This window comes from Amblyomma americanum, chromosome 4 (genome assembly GCF_052857255.1).
Source record: "Amblyomma americanum isolate KBUSLIRL-KWMA chromosome 4, ASM5285725v1, whole genome shotgun sequence".
Lineage (NCBI taxonomy): Eukaryota > Metazoa > Arthropoda > Arachnida > Ixodida > Ixodidae > Amblyomma > Amblyomma americanum.
In genome coordinates this window covers 3,365,681-3,388,771 of record NC_135500.1, presented here as the reverse complement: position 1 = coordinate 3,388,771, position 23,091 = coordinate 3,365,681, and the positions used below count along the sequence as shown (strand labels likewise).

Here is a 23,091-nt window from a genome sequence, read left to right as displayed (position 1 = left end):
ATGGCCTTGCCATCCCAGATGCAGAATGCCCAGCGGTACTGAACTCCACATTCTGTAAAAACTTTGTTCATTGTACTAACACCATTTTTCCACAAGCGCAGACTTACAACTACATAACTATGGATCCCATTTGCATCGAAGCTTGCGGTATTGAGAAGATTATTGAATCCCTTAAACCATGCTCCAGTCCAGGTACTGACTCAATCAACGCGAAATTTCTTAAGGGTTCTCAAACTTACTGTTCATTGCTGCTTTGCAAGATATTTCAACAGTCCCTCGACACCGGTGCTCTGCCTGCTGACTGGACGGTCGGGAAGGTGGTCCCAATCCATAAATCAGGTAACAAGAATTCACCCCTTAACTACCGTCCCATATCTTTGACAAGTATTCCATGTAAAGTATTGGAGCACATATTATACACAGGTATCGCGAACTTCTTGGAGTCAAATTCATTTTTTACAGACATGCAGCACGGTTTTCGTAAGCGACTGTCTTGCGAAACTCAGTTAGCATCATTTACGCATAAACTTAATCTCATCCTTGATCGCCGCTCAACAGCTGACTGCGTCTTCCTCGACTTCACAAAAGCCTTCGAAAAGGTATGCCACAAATTACTACTTTTTAAGCTAAGCAAACTAAACCTTGATCCTAGGCTTTTTTTCTGGCTCGAATATTTCCTTTGCAACCGCACTCAGTTCGTAACTGCTAACAATGCCACCTCTCCATCAACCCCCGTCCATTCTGGAGTGCCACAGGGATCCGTCTTAGGCCCTCTTTTATTTCTTATTTACATTAATGACCTACCTTCTTGCGTAACCTCTAACATACACTTATTCGCTGATGACTGCGTAATTTTTAGCGAAATTAACGACACTAACGATGTATGCGCTCTACAGAATGATCTATCTGCTATATCTGCATGGTGCAACTTATGGTTAATGCAACTTAATTCTTCTAAATGCAAAGTTTTACGTGTCTCCCGCACATCATCTACTACTGGTGCATATTGTCTAAATAATACCATACTGGAGGCCGTCACGTCATATCGCTACCTCGGAGTTCATATATCTTCCACTCTAAATTGGTCGCTCCATATTAACGCCATAATTAACAACGCTAACAGCATGCTAGGCTACCTACGCCGGAATTTCTCCAATTCCCCTACCTCCCTAAAACTCATGTTATACAAAACCCTTGTCCGTAGTAAACTAGAATACGCATCTGCAATTTGGGACCCCAGCTACGCAAACTCAATTAATGCACTCGAGCTTGTACAAAATAACGCCGCCCGTTTCATCCTACTTAACTTCAATCGTACTGCAAGTGTCACCTCCATGAAAAACACGCTCAACCTCCCACCCTTAGCCTCCCGTCGAAAATTTTCACGGTTATGTTTATTTCATAAAATTTTTTACAACTGTCCCAATCTACGCGATGAATTGATATCTCCTCCGCCTTTCATCTCTCCACGGCTAGACCACGTTCACAAGGTCGGTATAACGTCGCACGAAACAAAAGCTTGTTCTCAGTCGTTCATTCCCCGTACATCAGCAGATTGGAACCACCTTCCCGGATCTACTGCCTGCATTCAAGACATCCTGCGCTTCCGTAGCAATTTAGCTAACATTGTATACTAAGGTTCACAACAAATGTACTTATCATTCTCCATTTCCTTTGTTTACTTTAGTTTCCCTTGTTTTGTTCTCTTACCTTGCACTTACATATTATGCTTACTTCTGAATTGTATAACCAGGAACATGACGCTTGTATGTTAAATTTTTGTTTTTGTTCATTTTCTGTGATTTGTAACTACTCCCCTCTGAAATGCCTTTGGCCCTGAGGGTATCAATAATAAATAAATAATAAATAAATAAATTCTGACAGCAGCATTTCTGACGATACAAGATTTGCTTCCAACAGTGACTCTGACTTCATTTGTGAATGAAGACTGCCTCAGATGACAATGAGAGCAATGGTGATGCACTGGGTAGTGCGCGTTTCTCAAGAGAGTTCAACAGTGCGAGTGCCCATAGAGAATGCATGGATACATTCAGAAGCTCTAGTTTATAAAATTGGGTCGCATTTTACGCTGTTTGTGGCAACATTTTCACCTTGCTAAAAGAAGAAAATGTTGCAGATAGATTTTTGACTAAAGCTTTCATTTGTTTACAAAACAGTGGTAAGTATCCACAAAGTCAAAAACAGTCTCGTTAAGGAGACACAATTTTCATCAATACTGAGCCTGTGGTTTGCATTTGTCACGCTCTGAAAGTGTTGTGTACACAGTCTATGTAAGTTTAACTCGTGTGATGTGGCTCCACCTGGCACCAGGATGTTTCCACAATACTTCACTCTACCATCTACCTCCTCCTCTTTGTTCACTATGCACGCGATTACCCTTGGCACTGTGGCTCGAAAAAATTCGGCTTTGACTAGTTTTGACTGGAAAGGTTGCTTTGCCTGCATGTTTTTCGAAAGCGAATGTATTTTGACATGATGTAGCCAAATTTTGCCGAGCCACAACACAAAGGATAATCACGTTTTCTAAATTCTAAAAACTGACATGGCTACTACTGACGACCAGCTACAAATCTCTAACTGCAACTACGTAGGTGCCTAATTCTAGTTAAGAAGTTAATTATCAGAAATTAGTTAATCAGCTTACTGCTTACGGCAATTCCCTAGCTTTTGTCTGCCGACACTCGTAATATTATGCCACAAAGGCTGCAGTTTTACCCCAAGAAGCCTATTTTTGAAAGACACCTGGTCTCTAGTTTCAAATAAACACACAGAAGCGACTGTCAAAACGCCTAATATAAAAATCAAGCGGTTATGTGGGGCTAAGATGTAGACAACACCTATCTCTACAACCGGAGGTGGAAGGAAATTTCCCCTTGCGAAGGCTTCTTGCCCACAGGGATGGGAGAAACTGACTGGCATGCGAAGAGAAGCGTGGGTACCATTCTTGGTGAGCGAGGAAGTTTTCAGCCATCAAACGAGACAGGAAGCACTGTGCTTGACTGCTCTGCAACAGTGTGGCAGTAAGACGCAAGAGCCGAAGAAGTGCAGTGTTAGTGTTTGAAGATGCACTGTTAAGAGTACACCCAAGTGCCGACAACCTAGCAGAGCATGGAGCAGACAAATGCCCGTTTTTACGTGGAAAAAAAAAAGTATGTAGGTGCCAGAGCCAGCATCGGACCTTTTGTTCCATTCAGGTTTTATATTCTCTAATTATTTTCAAATAAACAATTAATAAATTGGTTACAAAAAAGTGGCACATTTTACAAAGCTGAATCACATTAAGGAAGCACTTAATTTACGTTCAAAGCCACTAAGCATGGTAGGGGTACACTGTAGGTGGATATCCGAACCATACATACCCCTCGCCTTTTCATCCTAATTTGATTCCTTCTGCAGTCAAATTGTAAACAATGATCATAATGATTAAAGGGGTTACTTCTGCAGCAATTAATCGAAATACTGGCGTCTTGACCATCATAGCTGTATAATACATTCATTTTGTTCCATTCCACCATATTGTTTTTACTTTCCTTCTGTTTTTACTTTTTTTCATGCATATTGGAGCAGGATAGCATTGGTGGCGGCGATCTGAGGCCACAGAAAGCGTGCATCAGTCGCAGAAATGTTTGTGAGGTTCGTACCATACGAATGAAAGCCTGCGAGCCATCATTCAACAGCTGGCTCTAGGCACGGAATTGCACTTAGAACTGGACAGTGAGGAAAGGGGAGGAGCAGCACCTGTTGCCACTTTCGGACTCCTCAAACCAACTGTGAGGAAAGGAAGAGATTTAGTATAGAGCTATCTGCTACCGGGAACAGATTTTTCTAGGCACCAGCTGCACATACACCGGTGGCCCTGAGGGGCACACATCTACCGCTATGCAGGCATAGCTGAGTCCCTGCAGATGCGGATCACAGTCTCCTGACGTGAAAGAATGAAGTGAGAAAGATGCGCTATATTCAGTGGCTCCGAAGTGATTTCTATGCACACCACAAAGTTTATTCAAATCATCACCTCGGTGAATCTGTGCGTAAACATAAAAAATGCCCATGGCATAACGAAACAAGCGTGGGTCTGGATGTATATCAGAATTGCTACAGGCTCTCTAGAAGATTGTCAGGACAGGACTGCTAAGCGATTTCTTGGTTGACAAGTTTTCTTCTTGAGCAAACCGTGTAATCAGGTTCGCAAACTGGAAGGCCATGGCTCCTCCTTGAGTCCACGAGCTCTGGTATCATACAGTGCATGTAGAATTTTTTTTTACCTGGAGCACCATCTCATCCTTCCAAAAAGGGGTCATCTCTGGATAATGCCTCGTTGCTGAGAACACACACAGCTAACTCGTCCATCATTCTTCAGGGCATGCACTTATCAAATTCATCTGGTGGGCCCGACACACTTTCCTAGTGTATTCGTCTACAAGAGTACTATACACCAGAAATCTGATATGACATGCTAGTGTCGCATTATTCAAAGCATAGCTGCTGACAATATCCGATGTTCCAGGAAGCCTTTCGCACTACACTCTCAGACAACGTTCTCACATTGGATGGCCACTTGGACTTGCACCATGAAGGAAGTTATTAAAGGAAAGGGGCAAAGATTGAAGGTAAAATGACAATATTTATGCTGCCCCTCTCTCTCAACATTGCCATGTACACAAAAAGCACCAACATTAATGCCACTTTCATGCTTCTTTTGGACAAAACATTTTGCCACTCAGAACAACACTCACCCTTTTGCAGCTGACCCTGACTTCACTCTTCCACAGCACAGGTGTATCCGATGAACTGTGCACTTCAAAGATGAGGCGGCGGTTTTTCGTGTCCACCAGGTACTGGCATCTGCAGAAGAGCACCACGGGCTCAAGACTGCATCCCTAGATTGCAAAGCACGTACATAGGGAAGAAAACGTGGGGGTCTTCTTAAAAGGTAAAACTGTGGAAGGCTGCCTGCTACGGTGCATACGAGTGTCAAATGTTGTCCTTGCAATTTTCCCTCTAGAACAGGTTGAAACCAGTTTCACTGACCTTAAGTGGCATGCATGAGTCTGCTCAGGATGAACTGGTGGGCTAGTTGGTTACAAATATCAAATGATTCCCGGCACACAAAAGAGATCAAGACAGACAGAGAACACACCACAAAGCGCCGTACTTCAACTAGTTTATTTTCACACGAAGCGCCTACATTTATACAGTGCAGCGCAAAAGCGCGCACAGTAAACCTACAAATATGTAGGCGAGTTCATCGTCGCTATCAAGGAGGAACCCGATGTGTCACTACAAGTTTGTAGTTTTTCTGTGCGCGCTTTTGCGTTGCACTGTATAAATGTAGGTGCTTCGTGTGAAAATAAAAAAATAGTTAAGTATGGTGCTTTACGGTATATTTTCTGTCTGTCTTCACCTTTTTTGTCCACAGGAATCATTTGGTATGCATGAGTCATCACCCTCTGAAATGTTCCAGTACCTTCTACTGAATTATCATGTGGGACTATACTAATCCAACCCAATAATCTACACTAATCCACCTTAATCCATTTTCTGAGTCGGCCTACTTGCACAATTTTGCAGTGTCACATATAATAGGGAGTCTAAAATAAAATTATAAAGAAAAGAGGTGTGAAGAAGACGACGTGGATTAACAGAAGACTAAAGTCGCCTTGCTGTCGACAAACCCGGCGTGCATGAAGCAGTTGCGGATCACGCTGCACCGTGTTGCTCTCCATGCCGCAGCCATCATTTCTAAAGCCATGAAAATATCGACTTTCGTCTCCCTACCAGTGTCGGTGTTCAGGAGAAGCCACTGGATCAACCTCCCGGTAGGAAGACTTCATGTTCCGGATGATGCCTTGGTCCAGGGGTTGAATGACTGAGGTACAGTTCGGCAGGAACAACTTCAGCTCCACATTTGACAGCTTGACGTCGTCAATGCGGTGTGCTGAACAATTGCCCAAGAGCAAACAAACCTTTCGATTTTGTCTGCTCATGTCGCGGTCAAGTGCCACCACCAAGTCAGCAAAAATGGCACGGGTCATCCACGATCGGCTGCTTGCCACGTACTTGACAGGTAGGCTCCAGTTCCCCTTGAAGCAGCACGGCTTTGCACTTTTGCCAATAACTAACGGGGGGCGTTTGTCAGACCCATCCACATTTGTGCACACCAGCACAGTCACTCGTTTCTTGCTACGCTTGTCTCCGTAGCGACGCTGCCCTTTCAAATCAAGCGTCTTTCCTGGCAGCATCTCATAGAAGAGGCCCGTCTCATCTGCGTTATAAATATCAGATGGAGCGTAACTGCTCATTATGTCAGTCATGTTGTCCATCGCCCATGCTGATGCGCCGTCAACGTCCGCAGATGCCGATTCACCGCACAAAACCTTGCCAACGATTTTATGCCTTTCTTTAAAGCGATTCAGCCATCCTATGATTGCCTTAACGTCGTTCAGCCCTAGCAAACAAGCATAATTTAGCGCCTTCTGCTGTACAATTTTACCGCTCAGGGGCATGTTTGTTGCTCACGTATCGACGAACCAAGCATAGACAGCCTTGTCGAGCTCTTCATAAGTTGGTTGCGTCCCTTTCTTGTGCTGTGCTAAAGTGCCTGATGAAAGTGCCTTCCTAATGCTGTCCTTATTCTTCAAAATCGTCGATAACGAAATCGGCGCGATGCCAAAATCTGCGGCAATAATCGCCTTCTTTCCTCTTTCTGCTTCGGCGATAATTCTATCCTTTTCTCCTAGCGAAAAAAAAGCGTCTCAATGAAGAGGAGGCAAAGAGGCAGAAAGAGGTGGCAGATAGGCAGAGAGAGGAAAAGGCGCAAGCTCGCGCGAATGCTCGCGATGCAGAAGAACAGGAGAAAAGGAGGATAGAACGGGAGAAGGAGTTTATATTGTGGAAACAGGCGCATGTCGAGGAAGGATATGAGGAGATAACGGACAGTGATCAGCGTTCCTTAGCGGGTACAGAATATCCTAGACCAGCCAGAGTTTGCCCACGGAAGCTGATGGCTCCTTTTGATGACAAGAGAGATGATTTGGATGCATATCTACAACGATTCAAGCGGATAGCTTTGGGGCAAGGCTGGGAGCGCAGTGAATGGGCCACGGCATTGAGCATGTGTTTAGTCGGAGAGGCGCTGAATGTGTTTGGAAGGATGCCCGCTGCCGATTCCATGGACTACGAGAAAGTCAAAAAGGCACTCCTCCAAAGATTCAAGCTTACGGCAGAGGGTTTTCTTGAGAGATTTCGCACCGTGAAACCTGAGGATTCGGAAACCGCTAAGCAGTTTTCCTGCAGGCTATCCAACTATTTTGATAGGTGGCTTGATATGTCACACAGAAAAGAGTTTTGAAGGGGTGCGTGACAAGCTAGTCACAGAGCAATTTTTAGCGTGTTGCAGCTCAAAGCTGGCGCTATTCCTGAAGGAAAGAAAGTTGTGTTCATTAGAAGAGTTCGCAGACACTGCAGACCAATTCCTCGAGGCTCAAGGGCTAAGAAATTTGAGTAAGGCAAAGGAGGAAACCCAAAAGGTCCTAGAGACAGATGCGGCAAAACCAAGAGCTTATGGCGGTGCGTCTAAGGCGCCAGTAAGGTGTTTTCTCTGCGGCAAGGTGGGACACCGTACAGCTGACTGTCGGACTAGTAGCGCTGCCCAGAAAACACAAGTTGTGTGTCAAGGTTGTAAGAGGAGGGGTCATACTCTGGATGAGTGCCGATACAGAACGCAGGACCGAGCTGCATGCGTTGTCGACTAAAGGGTAGAACTTGTTACGCCACCCGAAGTTCCACAGCTGAAAGGAGAGCAACCGCCGCTGGGAAATGAGGCAGTGAGTGGAACACCCAAGTCGAAAGCAGCAATGCCAGTGGTGGTTGGGCAAATAGGGGACCGTCCTATATTGGTGCTTAGAGACAGTGGAGCTAACACAGTCTTGGTTCGTAGAAGCCTGGTGAAGGACGAGGATCTTACAGGGGAAGCGTCGGCCGTCACTCTTGTAGATAGCAGAGTAAGGTACCTTCCTGAAGCCAGGACCCTAGTGTCCATGCCATATTATACTGGGCAGGTAGTGGCAAAATGCGTAAATCAACCCATCTACGATCTCATCTTGGGGAACATTACGGGTGTAAGAGGTGTCGAAGACCCCGATCCCGAGTGGAGGATGCTCGACGGTGAAGAACATCCAAAGGAGGAAAGGCCTGCGACAGCTCAGACGGGTGCAGTCAGTTTTTCGTCGGCAGTGGAGACAAGAGCTCAAGCGACAGACCGAGCAACGCAGCGTCCGCTCTCTGCTCCTGTTATGATGTGCCTGAGCGTAACACCGGGCGAAATTGCAATTAGGCAAAAGGAAGACCTGAGCTTGAAGGCTTGCTTCGAAAGAGTCGGGGAAAGAGTGAAAAGAAAGAAGAGTCGGACATCATTCGAGTATCAATTGGTGAATGGTCTTCTGCGCAGGGAATGCATATTTAGCTCAGGAAGGCGGGTCCAACAGTTGGTGTTACCGAGAGATATGCAAGAGACCGTGTTGCGCTTAGGTCATGACGCCATTATGGCCGGACACCAGGGTGTTCAAAAAACGGTGTCTAGAATCACCGAGGAATTCTTTTGACCGGGTGTTCAGAGTGACGTTAAGTGCTTTGTTCGCTCATGTGATGTGTGCCAGCGCACAGTTCCGAAGGGAAGAGTTGGTCCCGTACCTCTGGGCAAGATGCCAGCCATCGACCTACCGTTTCAGCGAGTTGCAGTTGACATTCTGGGGCCAATCTCTCCAGTATCCGCCAAAGGCAATAAATATGTGCTTACTCTAGTTGCCGTGGCCACTCGTTATCCTGACGCTATTCCACTGAGAACTATTGACAGTATCCAAGTGGCGGAGGGTCTTGTGGAAATGTTTTCGCGTTATGGGTTCCCGAGGGAAATTTTGAGTGACCGGGGCTCGAACTTCACATCGGATCTAATGAAGGAGGTTAACCGCCTTTTGTCAGTAAGACAGTTACTGACGACGCCTTACCATCCCATGAGTAATGGGCTTGTAGAGCGGTTCAATGGCACTCTCAAAAATATGATCAAGAAAATGTGCCAGGAGAGACCTACTGATTGGGATAGATAACTCCCAGCTCTTTTGTTCACTTACCGCGAAGTACCACAAACGAGTATTGGTTTCTCGCAGTTCGAGATGTTATATGGGAGAACCGTTAGGAGTCCACTTGCAATACTCAAGGAGCTGTGGGCTAATAAAGAGATTGCCTCAGATCTCAAGACAACATACACGTACATTCTTGAGTTGCGGGCTTGCAGGCTTGCACATCAAGGCCTGGAAAAGGCGCGTCAACGCCATAAGGGATACTATGAAAAAAGAGCCATTCACAGGAATCTGAATCCGGGCGACAGGATTCTCGTCCTGCTACCCACGGACCATAATAAGTTACTGATGCAATGGAAGGGCCTGTACCTTGTGACGCGGAAGAAAAAGGATATGGATTATGAATTACTGATAGATGACACTAAGGAGGTTTTCCATATAAATATGTTGAAGAAATACGAAGAAAGGGGTCCCGTACGGTACGCCTTTAAGGTAGCATGCTCGGTAGTGGCCGAGAACACAGATCATGTTGCCGAGGGGCCCCCGTGCAGTGGGAAGAAAAAAGCAGGAGGGGATGGGGTACTGAAGAAGCCCAATTTGAATGCAGACAGAGGATTACAGCTCTACTCCAAATCAAGAGGGAGATGTTTTCAGATGGGCCAGACAAAGCGGAGGTCATGTTTTACAAATTACTTGTATAGAGATAGAGCTAACTGAACAGCTCTAGGTATCTCTGGCATGTATCTTGTTGTTGTTGTTGTGTTAATGTATCTCTGCGATTTATCTTGTGGTTGTTGTTGCTGTTGTTGGTGTTATGTGATTATACAACGCAGTGTGTTGTGGACACAAACATGTTTACTAAGGACTCTGTGTGGACAGCGGCAGTGGTGTGTTAGTGTTCTGGAAACGCAATTTGGTGTGCTGTGTTAGTGGTGTGCGTTTGGTGTGTGCTGTACCTCTGCGGTGTGGTGTGTACTGGGTTCAGAATCGCTCAGAAGATAGCCGGTTGGCTGGATGGCCTGGAGATGAGGGTGACGTGAGCAGTTTTTCATGGAAAAACTCTTGAGAGAGGGGCCCTTGTCACATATATTAAGGAGCCTAAATTAAATTTTAAAGGAAAAGGGTGTGAAGAAGAGGATGTGAATTAACCGAAGAATAAAGAAGAGGAAGAAGAAGCATTCGTTGATGTGGGGAGAGGTGATTGGTGGAGAAGCATTCGGTGAGGTGGAGAGAGATGATTGGTGGAGAAGAGAAGATGACCATGACAAGGCTTAAGCTTACGTGAACTAACACCGAGCCTATAAAAGGGCGAGTGAGAGCGAGGCACAGGGGTGAACAGCAGAGAAGCGGAGGCTCCGGCGGGTCAGGGACACTTTGGCTCTAGGAGAGCGACGCCGGCCACTGCTCCGGTGAGCTCGCGTTCTACAGCAACGCATCGTGGACCTCCTGCCGTGCCTGAGCCCGTTCCGGGGACTCAACCGAGGACGCTACCACCTGCTGTGGCCAGGGGTATCTCCAGCGCTGTTGCCACCCATCCGGGTGGTGCCCCCAACGCCAACAACACCGACATCATCTCCACGGGCGCTTGGACCTGGAGCTTGTACGACGCAGCCAGCGACGCCAGCCCAAGCACGCCGAACGCCGCCTCGACGCCGGCTACGGGAACCATACAACGCCGCAGCCGCACCGAACCAACCGTGAGCACGAACGCCGACCGCTAATAGTAGAACACTAGTAGTAGATGCTGGTAGCAGTGTGCCCGAGTCGTGTGTATTTATAGTCTGTGTGTTGTGTTAGTTTTGTTTTCTAGTGTGTGTGTCACGTAGGGTGTATTAGATGTGCGTTTGTGTGGGTACACCCGTCGCCTAGTCCATTCTTTCAGTCTGAGTGTTCTCCAGAGAGATCCGTGACAATGAGACAGGTAGTAGCAAAATGCGTAGACCAACCCATCTATGATATCATCTTGGGAAACATTACGGGTGCAAGAAGTGTCGAAGACCCCGATCCCGAGTGGAGGATGCTCGACGTTGAAGAACACCCAAAGGAGAAAAGGCCCGCGACAGCTCAGACGGGTGATGAGGCAATCAGTTTCTCGTCGGCAGTGGAGACGAGAGCTCAAGCGACAGCACGAGCAACGCAGCGTACGCTCTCTACTCCTGTTACGATGTGCCTGAGCGTAACACCAGGCGAAATTGCAATTAGGCAAAGAGAAGACCCGAGCCTGAAGGCCTGCTTCGAAAGAGTTGGGGAAAAAGTGAAAAGAAAGAAGAGTCGCACGTCATTGGAATATCAATTGGTAAATGGTCTTCTGCACTGGCAATGCATATTTAGCTCAGGAAGGCGGGTCCAACAGTTGGTGTTACCGAGAGATATGCAAGAGACAGTGCTACGCTTAGGACATGACGCCATTATGGCCGGACACCAGGGTGTTCAAAAAGCGGTGTCTAGGAACACCAAGGTGTTCTTCTGGCCGGGTGTCCAGAGTGACGTTAAGAGCTTTGTTCGCTCATGTGACGTGTACCAGCGCAAAGTTCCGAAGGGAAGAGTTGGTCCCGTACCTTTGAGCAAGATGCCAGCCATCGACCTACCGTTTCAAAGAGTGGCTATTGACATTTTGGGGCCTATCTCTCCAGTTTCCGCCAGAAGCAATGGATATCTGCTTACTCTGGTTGACGTGGCCACTCGTTATCCTGACGCTATTCCATTGAAGCCTATGGACAGTATTCAAATGGCGGAGGGTCTTGTGGAGATGTTCTCAAATTATGGGTTCCAGAGGGAAATTTTGAGTGACTGGGGCTCGAACTTCCCGTCAGAACTAATGAAGGAGGTTAAATGACTTTTATCAGTAAGGCAGTTACTAACAACGCCATACCATCCCATGTGTAATGGTCTTTTAGAGCGGTTCAACGGCACCCTCAAAAATGCGATCAAGAAAATGTGCCAGGAGAGACCTACTGATTGGGATAGATATCTCCCAGCTCCTTTGTGCGCTTAACGCGAAGTACCGCAAATGAGTCTTGGTTTCTCGCCCTTCGAGATGTTGTATGGGAGAACTGTTAGAGGTCCACTTACAATACTCAAGGAGCTGGGGGCTAATAAGGAGACTGCATCAGATCTCAAGACAACATACACATACGTTCTTGAGTTGCGGGACAAGTTGGAGGAAACATGCAGGCTGGCACATCAAGGCCTGGGAGGGGCACGCAAACGCTATAAGGGATACTAGACAAGAAAGCCACGCATAGAAATCTAAAATCGGGCGACAGGGTTCTCATCTTGCTACCTGCGGATCATAATAAGTTACTGATGCAGTGGAAGGGCCCTTACTGTGCGACGCAGAAGAAAAATGACACGGATTATGAGATATTGATAGATGACACAAAGAAGGTTTTCCATGTAAATATGTTGAAGAATTGTGAATAAAGAGGTCCCGTACGGCGGTACGCCCCCAAGGTAGCATGCTCTGTAGTGGCCGAGGAGACGGATGATGTTGCCGAGGTGCCCACGTGCAGTGGGTAGAAAAGGGTAGGATGGGGTAAGGCCCTAATGAACCCCAATTTGAATGCAGACAGACAATCACAGCTCTACTCCAAATCAAGGGGGAGGAGTTTTCAGATGTCCGGGGCAAAACGGAGGTGATAAGTTGCAAATTAGACCTCTCTACAGATAGAGCCAACTAAACGGCTCTAGCTATCTCTGGAAAGTATCTTTTTGGTGTTGTTGTTGATTTGTGGTTGTTGTTGCTATTGTTATGTGATTATACAAGGGAGTGCGTTGTGGACATCAACATGTTTATTAAGGACACCGTACAGACAATGCCAGTGTTGTGTTAATGTTCAGAAAATGCAGTTTGGTGTGCTTTTGGTGTGCTGGACATCTGCGGTGTGTTGTGTGCTCGGTCCGGAATCTCCACAGAAGATAGTCGGTTGGCTGGATGGCTTGGAGATGAGGATGACGTGAGCAGTTTTTCATGGAAAAACTCTTGAGAGAGGGGGCCCTTGTAACTTATTATAGGGGGTCTAAAATAAAATTATAAAGGAAAGAGGTGTGAAGAAGACGAGGTGGATTAACCGAAGACTAAAGAAGATGAAGAAGAAGCATTCGGTGAAGTGGAGAAAGATGATTGGTGGAGAAGAGAAGACGACGATAAGGCTTACATGGACTAACGCCAAGGCTACAAAAGGGCGAGGGAGAGCGAGGCACGGGGGGGAAGAAGAGCGAAGCGGAGGCTCTGGCAGGTCAGGGATGCTTCGGCTGGAACAAAGCGACGCCGGCCGCTGCTCCGGTGAGCTTGCGTTCTACGGCTTCGCATCGTGGACCTCCTGCCGTTCCCGAGCCCGTTCTGGGGAGTTAACTGAGGATGCTACCACCTGCTACGGCCAGGGGTGTCTCCAGCACTGTTGCCGCCCATCCGGGTGGTGCCCCCAATGCCAACAACACCGGCATCACCTCCAGCGGCGCTTGGACCGGGGGCTTGTACGACGCAGCCATCGATGCCAGCCGCAGCACGTCGAACGAAACCTCGACACCGGCTACTGGACCCACACAACGCCGCAGCCGCACCAAACCAACCGTGAACACAAACGCCGACCGCTACCAGTAGAACGCTAGTAGTAGACGCTGGTAGCAGTGTTCCCGGGTCGTGTGTATTTATAGTCTTTGCGTTTTGTGTGCTAGTGTGTGTGCCACGTAGGGTGTATTAAATGTGCGTCGGTGTGGGTACACCTGTCGCCTAGTCCATTCTTTCGGTCCGAGTGTTCTCCGGGCCACCCAGTGATGTGATTGGCCGAAGCCATGTTGGAGCAGCTTCTGGAAGAGCCATAAGTGCCTTTTCGCACGAAAAAATGAGCGTTTGGTGCAGATAAATACCGTACTTTTCAGTGTATAAGGCGTGCTTTTTGAAAGATTTTTCGTCACTGCAACTTATATACTGCAAGAAATGACGCACCATCTTTTGCCATTGCTAGTAACTATTTTTAAAAGAAAATCAATAAGTAAAATAAAAAATATATAGTTATTGCAGTTTTAGCACTGTGCAATCCACTACCAAGAACCGCTTCTGCGGGGACCCAACTATGCCTGCGCAGTTGCAGATCTGCGCTCCTCAGGGCCATCTGCACACAATGTGCAGATGGCTCACCGCAGATGTGGCTCACGGTAGTGGAATGCAGATCGCTCTATGCTATAACTATTTTTAAAATGTTATCCCACGGCAAAATCCCATAACCTTCCAACAACCAGACTGAATGCGGCGGCGGAGATGCACTGCAGCCACATCCAGTCCAGTCACATTCTCAAATGTTTCGATTTCAGTGTCGCATCTGTATGGCTTTGTAAGCGTTGTGTGTTCTTACTCAAAATGACGCCACCTGCGTGACAAAGAAGCTAACATGCAATATTGAAGTTACGTGCCATTGAATATGCTCTGGAGCATGTGAACCATGTAGCAGGGAAACAGTTCGACGTGGTTGAAAAAATTATCTGGGACTATTCCCTTCCTTTTGATAAGTGAATCCCAAAATCGACGCCTACTGAGAACTTTGCGGTAGTGTGCAGGTAGCGAGAACTTCGCGGCCGAGCAAGTACTGGGAAGTCAACGCTGGCGCAGTCTGTAAATGTTTGTGGCATGTGCATTTTGAAATTGCCCTCCATGCCAAGGGATGATTAGAGTAAATCCCTTCATGCTGCAGGCCTATTTCGCTTGGTTTCATTATGCAGGATGAAGAAAAAGGAATGCAGTCACTGACCATGTCATGAAATTCAAAGACGTTTCGGAACCTCGTACGGGTTCCTTGATCACTGAGCGGTACAAGAAATTGTCGCGACTTATATACGTAACACGTGGCGCAAGGAGCGTGCGTAGATGGGTGGCATGGTTCCTTGCACCCGGTTCATGGTAGCTGGTGTCAATTGTATGATTAGAGATTCCATCAGCGCCCTCACCTTCTCGATCTATAGGAAGCCTACGCATACAGGTCGCTACCTGTATGCTACCGGCTGGCCACAAGACGTCGGTGGTATCGTCTTTAATAACACGTGCCGTACGCATATGCTCAGATGAAAATTCATTGCAAAACGAGCTGAGGACGATTCACCGAGAACTGACTAATAACGGTTACCCTAGTCGCTTTGTCCACAATATTCAGAAGCGGATCTTGCAGCCGGAAACACAAAGCAACAAGACATTCCAGGCGCGTGCTGCCATTCCTTACGTGCAGGGAATCAGCAAAGCACTATCCCGCGTGTTTGCAAAATATGACATGCGCATTGCCCACATCCCGACCAGCAAGCTCCGTAACCAGCTCGTGAACGTGAAAGATAAACTGCCGATTGAAGCATTTCCAGGTGTCATCTACCAGATCCCATGTGCTGATTGCCCCCAGGTTTACGTTGGCGAAACAGGAAAGTTCTCCAGAAGGTTTAACGACCACAAACGTGACGTCAGAAATAATAATCACACGACGAACGCAATTGCCGAGCATGTGCAAGAGCATACTCATACGATTGACTGGGACCACGCCACTGTCGTCGCGAAGGAAAGGAACGTGTCATCTCGGCGGCTGATGGAATCTCTAATCATACAATCGACACCAGCTACCATGAACCGGGTGCAAGGAACCATGCCACCCATCTACGCACGCTCCTTGCGCCACGTGTTACGTATATAAGTCGCGACAATTTCTTGTACCGCTCAGTGATCAAGGAACCCGTACGAGGTTCCGAAACGTCTTTGAATTTCATGACATGGTCAGTGACCGCATTCCTTTTTCTTTAATACAATGCCTGACCAGACGAACTTTCATCGAACCATTGATTATGTTAACTACCGGAGCACATATGGACAAGACGTCGTTACGAAGATACGCCGATTCGTCTCGGTGAGTTCAAAGGTAGCTGCGTTCAAGATGCACCTGGACTTCAACCTCACGTGCAAATGGGAGGACTTAACGCCGAAGAGTCTGCGACTAGGAAGACCAGTCGCCACGTCTTGGGGCCACCAGATTATTCGACAGGCCGAGCGGAAGCTACTGCAGGCGCGTGTTCTGGAGGGCCGTCAGAGGCTACGGATTTTGGAAACACAAACGTTCTTTGCTCATCGGCATCTGGAGCATCTGATGCCGGAGGACTTTCCAGAAGTGCAGTTGCACGCGAACTTTACCGCTACTATGAGGGAACGTCGCCATAGAACGTCACAAGAGAGGAAACTGCAGGCACTCCGACCAGAAGTGTCCCAAGGCGCACAAGACGTCATCAACCTTTCCTCCTATACGCCGACGGAGAAGGAGGCTGTGGTGCTGTCCCACGGTTTGAATTTCAACACACAAGCATCACCGAGGCCAAGCGAAGTTGTGTGCGCGGTCGAAAGAGCGGTTAGTCAACTTCCCTCTGCCGTTCGAGAAGAGGCACGCACCCGTGCCATTGGTGCTCTCCGGTTTGCGGAAACACAGTGCAAGAACGCGGTCGTGGGTAGCAGAAAAGCAAGCCATTCGCAGCCTGCGGAATAACAGTAGCATCGCCATCCTTCCTTCCGACAAAGGCAACACCACAGTCTTGCTTGACAGGAGCGACTACAACAAGAAATTGTTGGCCCTTCTCGGAGAACATCGGACTTACACTCCTCTAGCCCGTGACCCAACAAGCAGACTACAGACCAAGCTGCAACAACTGCTGGCCAGACTGTTCAGTTTGGTTCCTCCGCACCAGAAGAGCCTTTATTACCGGCTGCTGTGCGCAAACGGTTCAGCTCCTGCAATTTACGGCCTGCCTAAAGTCCACAAGCCTGGCGTACCGCTTCGACCTATTGTCGATTTCACCAGATCGCCACTTTATAGGCTATCAGGCTATCTTCACCAGGTGTTGAGTCCTCTAGCCGGCAAGACATCAACGCATGTCGGAAATTCGTCCATGTTTGCTTCCAAGTTACATGGCATCTCGCTGAGTGAAGACGACATTATGGTTTCGTTTGACGTGACATCGCTTTTTACTAGCGTACCAGTGGATTTATCAGTAGCTACATGTGAAAAAGCCCTGGAAGCTGACACTGGTCTCCCTGGCCGCACACCCTTCGACGTTCCGGAACTTTGCGAGCTGCTGAGATTTTGCCTTGGCAACACTTATTTTTCCTACGGCGGCAGTTTCTATCAGCAGACACAAGGCACGGCAATGGGGGCTTCAATATCAGTTACAACGGCCAATTTAGTAATGGAAGCCCTGGAAGAAAAAGTGCTAGCCACCTTCATTCCTGCACCCAAAGTATTCTACCGCAACGTAGACGACTGCTTCTGCATTTTGAAGAAACAAGACGTCACACGCTTCCTGGACAGCCTAAATGCCCAGAATGCGCATATACAGTTCACCGTTGAACTTGAGAAAGACGGCTCTTTGCCATTCCTGGATGTACTGGTTCGCAGGGATGAGGGCGCCCTCACCTTCTCGATCTATAGGAAGCCTACGCATACAGGTCGCTACCTCAATTTTATGTCGTGTCATCCGGCTGGCCACAAGACGTCGGTGGTATCGTCTTTAATAACACGTGCCATACGCATATGCTCAGATGAAAATTCATTGCAAAACGAGCTGAGGACGATTCACCGAGAACTGACTAATAACGGTTACCCTAGTCGCTTTGTCCACAATATTCAGAAGCGGATCTTGCAGCCGGAAACACAAAGCAACAAGACATTCCAGGCGCGTGCTGCCATTCCTTACGTGCAGGGAATCAGCAAAGCACTATCCCGCGTGTTTGCAAAATATGACATGCGCATTGCCCACATCCCGACCAGCAAGCTCCGTAACCAGCTCGTGAACGTGAAAGATAAACTGCCGATTGAAGCATTTCCAGGTGTCATCTACCAGATCCCATGTGCTGATTGCCCCCAGGTTTACGTTGGCGAAACAGGAAAGTTCTCCAGAAGGCTTAACGACCACAAACGTGACGTCAGAAATAATAATCACACGACGAACGCCATTGCCGAGCATGTGCAAGAGCATACTCATACGATTGACTGGGACCACGCCACTGTCGTCGCGAAGGAAAGGAACGTGTCATCTCGGCGGCTGATGGAATCTCTAATCATACAGTCGACACCAGCTACCATGAACCGGGTGCAAGGAACCATGCCACCCATCTACGCACGCTCCTTGCGCCACGTGTTACGTATATAAGTCGCGACAATTTCTTGTACCGCTCAGTGATCGAGAACCCGTACGAGGTTCCGAAACGTCTTTGAATTTCATGACATGGTCAGTGACCGCATTCCTTTTTCTTTATTACAATGCCTGACCAGACGAACTTTCATCGAACCATTGATTATATTATGCAGGATGGCAACGCACCTAGTCAGGATGATGCTCGCCCACACCTACATACTAAGGACTGACTGAAGGATTGTCTGAAAAATTGCATTTTCTGCTAGTGCTACCTAATGCAGAGGTAGGATAACACGCGGTGCCAGAGAATTTTCTTCGTAAGGAAATACGACGTTATGGCACAGGTTACTCATAATTTGTCATAATGCAGCAGCATGTAGCAAGCTTTGCCTTTTGGCACGTGCCAACTGGCACAGCAATCACATCACTGGCCACCTTCCAAATTTTGTGGGCTCACCTGCCACAAAGATGCTCACAATCCAGTAGCCAGGTGCCACCAGCCATGGTGGGCAGGTTGTGATGGCATCACAAAGTCGCATTGCCTGCCTCGACAAATCAGAGAATTTCATGACAGAGAAGCCGGAAATTTTTTGAGAGAACAACCTGAATGCTATCGGATTAATAGAAAGATCCTGGAAGCGTATGCAATGCGCAGGTCAGGCCTGGAATTGTGCATCACAAAAACCTGTCTTTCGCCTCGCAGACAGCGAGACTGAATTTACTGGCCTTGCGCATTAGGAAAAGACTGAGTTGGGAGCATTGTGATGCTTTTTTCTTCTTTCTTCAGATACATGTTATGAATGAATATAAAGATGTAGCAAAGAATGCAATAAACAGAGGTTAGACCAAGCATTGTAGAAGTGTGTTGTCACTTCTCATTCTGCGCTCTTTTATAACTATTGTTAGGTGTGGGGCTCTAACCCCACAGCAGGCCACTGGTGTTGGGGGATTGCGCTTCGATCCCACCGCTGCCACCAGTTGTTAGGAGTGAGCTTCTATCTCGTAGCAGGCCACTGGTATTGAGGGATTGCGCTTCGATCCCACCGCTGCCACCTGTTGTTAGGGGTGGACCCCTGGTTCGCCTGTGCCATCTCTCGCCAAGGTCGGTGTCCTCGGGTTCCGGATCGGGAGACTGCTGTTGTGGGGGTGACGAAGAGATGAGAGGGTCTTCGAGGTGAAGAGACAAAGGGTTTATTTACATTTTTACATAGTTCGAAAGAGTGAATCGGGAGCTGGCGATCACACGCCAGATCGCTGCTTAAATAGGGTCCCCTGTCCCCAGGTCCTTAGTTGGGGAATTTAGTTCATTAAAAATACGTCCAATCACTGTGACGTCGATCACGTGTCCAGTCTTTAGGGTCCGCCTTCGAGGACGGCCCCAACAACACACTCTTGCCACTTCTGGCAAGTTATGGTCCGCGCTCTCCAGGCAGCAGTGATGAATAGCCCGAAGGGGGTCCCATGGCAGCGTCGAAGGTCAGTCACCTGCACTTCACAGCAGTAGCATGGGAACTAAAGGTTGCCACTGCAGTTTGCAGAAGGTTCCACATATAAGGAAAAACACTTAGTCTAAGACGAGGTTGTTTTCGAAGCACGAGGATTCCGGCGTCGTTGGCTTAGTCAAACACGGCCGCATTTGCCACGGCTCATTCACAGCCCCGCCGCTTGCCAGCTCCCCCGCCGTCCCCTCCGGGAGAAAGATGTCCCGGGTGGGTCCGGCGTTTAGAACAAACGACAGGTTCACCAAAGCCGTTTCTCAGGCAGCGGACGGCCGTTTCACCCCGTAAACAGCAGGGGAGGGGGTCCTTGTAGACGCCACCACCTGCACTCGTGGCGCTGCAACCACGTCGATGGCCCTTTGAAGCCTCCGTCGATTGATGCTTCTCAGTGGCTTGAATATTCTTGGCATGTTGGCGTCTCCAAACGTAACAGCTCCTCCGCGGCCAGGACAATCTCGATCGGCCAGTGGTCACAATCACGGGTCGAGGAGAGATGACTTGAGTTGTAGCGTGGGAGGCCCTTCTTTATCTTGTCTGCAAGCACAGAGCAGAGTCCAAAACCTCGGACAACGGAGGCATTAGTCGAAACCAGCCACTCAACATGGCGCCACTCCCCAGGCAGTGCACAAAATTCACCCGAGAGCCGCCAGGCTGTTATGCAATACTACTGCATTGTCAATATAAACGTAAGCACAAAATTTTGTAGCTGACAGCAATAATCTCGGCTACTAAGAACAGCTTCCATGTCTGCCAAATTCGCCGCCAAAGACCGATTTGCCGAACACGACTTGAAGAGAAGTGGCAAATTTGGAAGCAAAACTAGAATAAACAAACAAAATTGGCATCTCAACTGTGCCCAAATTTAGGATCAGGCGAGCGTCAGTGTCTCATCTGATATCGCCAAAGACTTCCAAGTTGTACAATACGCGGTGGTGTGTCAAAGCCCACAAATTCTTGATTAGAATCTCTATTCCTTATCACTCAAAGCTCTGATCCCCTTCACTTCTATTGATAACCATTCATCCCATTTAATTGATGTAACATCAGGCGTACCGCAAGGTAGTGTAATAGGCCCGTTACTTTTTCTGATTTACATCAATGACCTCCCATTAGGCATTACCTCAACACTCAGAATGTTTGCAGACGATTGCGTTATTTATCGCAAAATCCGCTCCTTTAATGACCACATCGCCCTTCAAGAAGATCTACATCGCATTAATAACTGGTGCTCATCATGGCTAATGTCCCTTAACACTGATAAATGCCAGTTAATGACATTTAGCCGTAAACGGTCTAATTACCTTTTCACTTACTCGCTTAACAACAGTCCAGTCACTCTTGCGTCATCGTACAAGTACCTTGGCGTTCACTTTTTATCTAATCTCTCATGGAAAACCCACATAGAAAAAATTGCTGCCAAAGCTAGCCGTACATTAGGTTATTTAAAGCGTAACCTCAGAGGTGCGCCTTCTTCCACACGCCAGCTCGCATATCAGACATTCGTCCGCCCTCAAATTGAATACGCATCTTCCATTTGGTCACCTCACCAACAGTACCTAATTAATTCCCTAGAGCGCGTACAAAATCGTGCCGCTCGCTTCATTTCTCGCAACTATTGCCGACATTCCAGTATAACTAACATTAAGGCTTCGTTATCCCTTCCATCCTTAGAATCTTGCAGAACAATAGCACTTATCTGCCTCTTCCATAAAATTGTTTACAGCCATCATTCCTTCACACTACCCCTTACAAAACCGGCCCGCACATTTCACCGATTGCATAATCACCTCAGTTTTAAGCACCTTTCGGGAAGGACCACTGCATTCAACTCATCAGCCCTGCCCCGTGCAATCATTTATTGGAATAGTCTTCCTGATAACATTGTTCACATCTCAGATCATGTTATTTTCAAGGAAAAAATAAGTAGCATTTTTTTCTGAAGTGTGTTCTGTAGTGCGTTTTTCAATTTAGTTTTTCAATTTAGTTCTATTTTCTGGTTGGTTGCTTGTTCTTTGTATAACTATGTTAAAATAACCATGTTCTACTTGCTTCTTTTTCCCACCCCAGTTATGTAACCCCCCTCACATAATACTCCAGTCGGAGCCCGTGAGGTATTTGAATAAATAAATAAATAAATAGATTCCTTAAAATTTGGCCCACGCTCAAATTAATCCAATGTCTTCTTTTCAAAGAAGCTTGACGCTCGAGTCTAATAATCAACTGTTCGAATTGAACTCATAATGATGCGACTGCGCACCGCAATCCATACTCCTTCCCGTACTGGCGAGAGACTTCTCTTAAGGGCACAGGGTAAGGTAAAATTAGAAAAAAATCGTTTTTTTTTTCTTTTGGAATTTTAGAAGTTCAATTCTGTCTACACATGTTCCATGATCGCACTTTCCTCAGAAAGCCATATTTACGGCTGAAAAACGCTTTTTCCGAAACCAAGTAGTGAGCGGCCACGCCCCCTTTCAGGATTAACGTCAATTTTTTCAACCAAAAAGTCCACCACCTGATTTCAAAACTTGTCTAAAATCAGCTACATATAAAAAATTGTCTGGCAACTATTGTACAACTACTCTTTTTTAGCCAAGACAATCCTGAGACGCTTTGCACGTTTTTTCCACGTTTCTGCAACCTTCATGCAGCTGCGTCCGAGTGCTATCCCTTTCGATCAGTGTTGTAAATTGTGGCGGTGTTGGTTGCTGCTGATAAGTTGAGATGCCCAAGGCAAAGAAGGCCTTCGTCAGGCGTGAATTTCACGGCAACCGCTACGCTCATCGTGAAAAAGCAAAAGGATGTCCACGACCGAATGAGATCCCGAACGCCGAACGCGCCAGCTCCTCGGCATCGAAGCTTTCAAGATTTTCTCTTTGCTTCCAGGAAGAGGATGTGCTACAGAGCAGCAGCCAATATGCCTTAATGGACATGGACGGCATTTGTGCCGCAATTACACAGATTTGTGTGTGCAGAGAGTGCGGTGGAAGTGTTGAGCTCATCGAAATTGTGACAAAACGGGTAGGTGTTGCAAGCGTTTACAGTTTGAACTGTGAAGTGTGTAGTGCCGCACAACGATTTGAGACGTCGAAGAAAACTACTTCTGGCCTCTATGAAGCCAACCTCAGGTTAGTGTATGCCTTGAGGTCCATTGGTAAGGGAATGGCTGCAGGAAATATACTCTGTGCTATGCTAAACCTTCCTAAGCTGCCGACAAAGTTTGCGAAATACAATCAAGAGCTTCTAGGTCACATCGAAGCTGCTGCTCAGGAGTCGATGAAAAGGGCAGCTGACGAAGCTGTGCAGCTGAATGAGGGGGATAAAGACATCGCAGTTGCTCTTGATGG

At 47.4% G+C, this 23,091-nt stretch overlaps 1 protein-coding gene across 3 annotated transcripts in view; it reads right to left on the bottom strand.

Annotated features, from left to right (window-relative positions):
• Positions 1-23,091, bottom strand: part of LOC144127775 (RING finger protein 141-like) — a 138,101-nt gene that overhangs the window by 47,774 nt on the left and 67,236 nt on the right. For all 3 annotated transcript variants that reach the window (XM_077660674.1, XM_077660672.1, XM_077660673.1), the window contains exon 3: positions 4,758-4,866. In XM_077660674.1, coding sequence (XP_077516800.1) covers positions 4,758-4,866 — 109 coding nt within the window. The remainder of the gene's footprint in view (positions 1-4,757; positions 4,867-23,091) is intronic.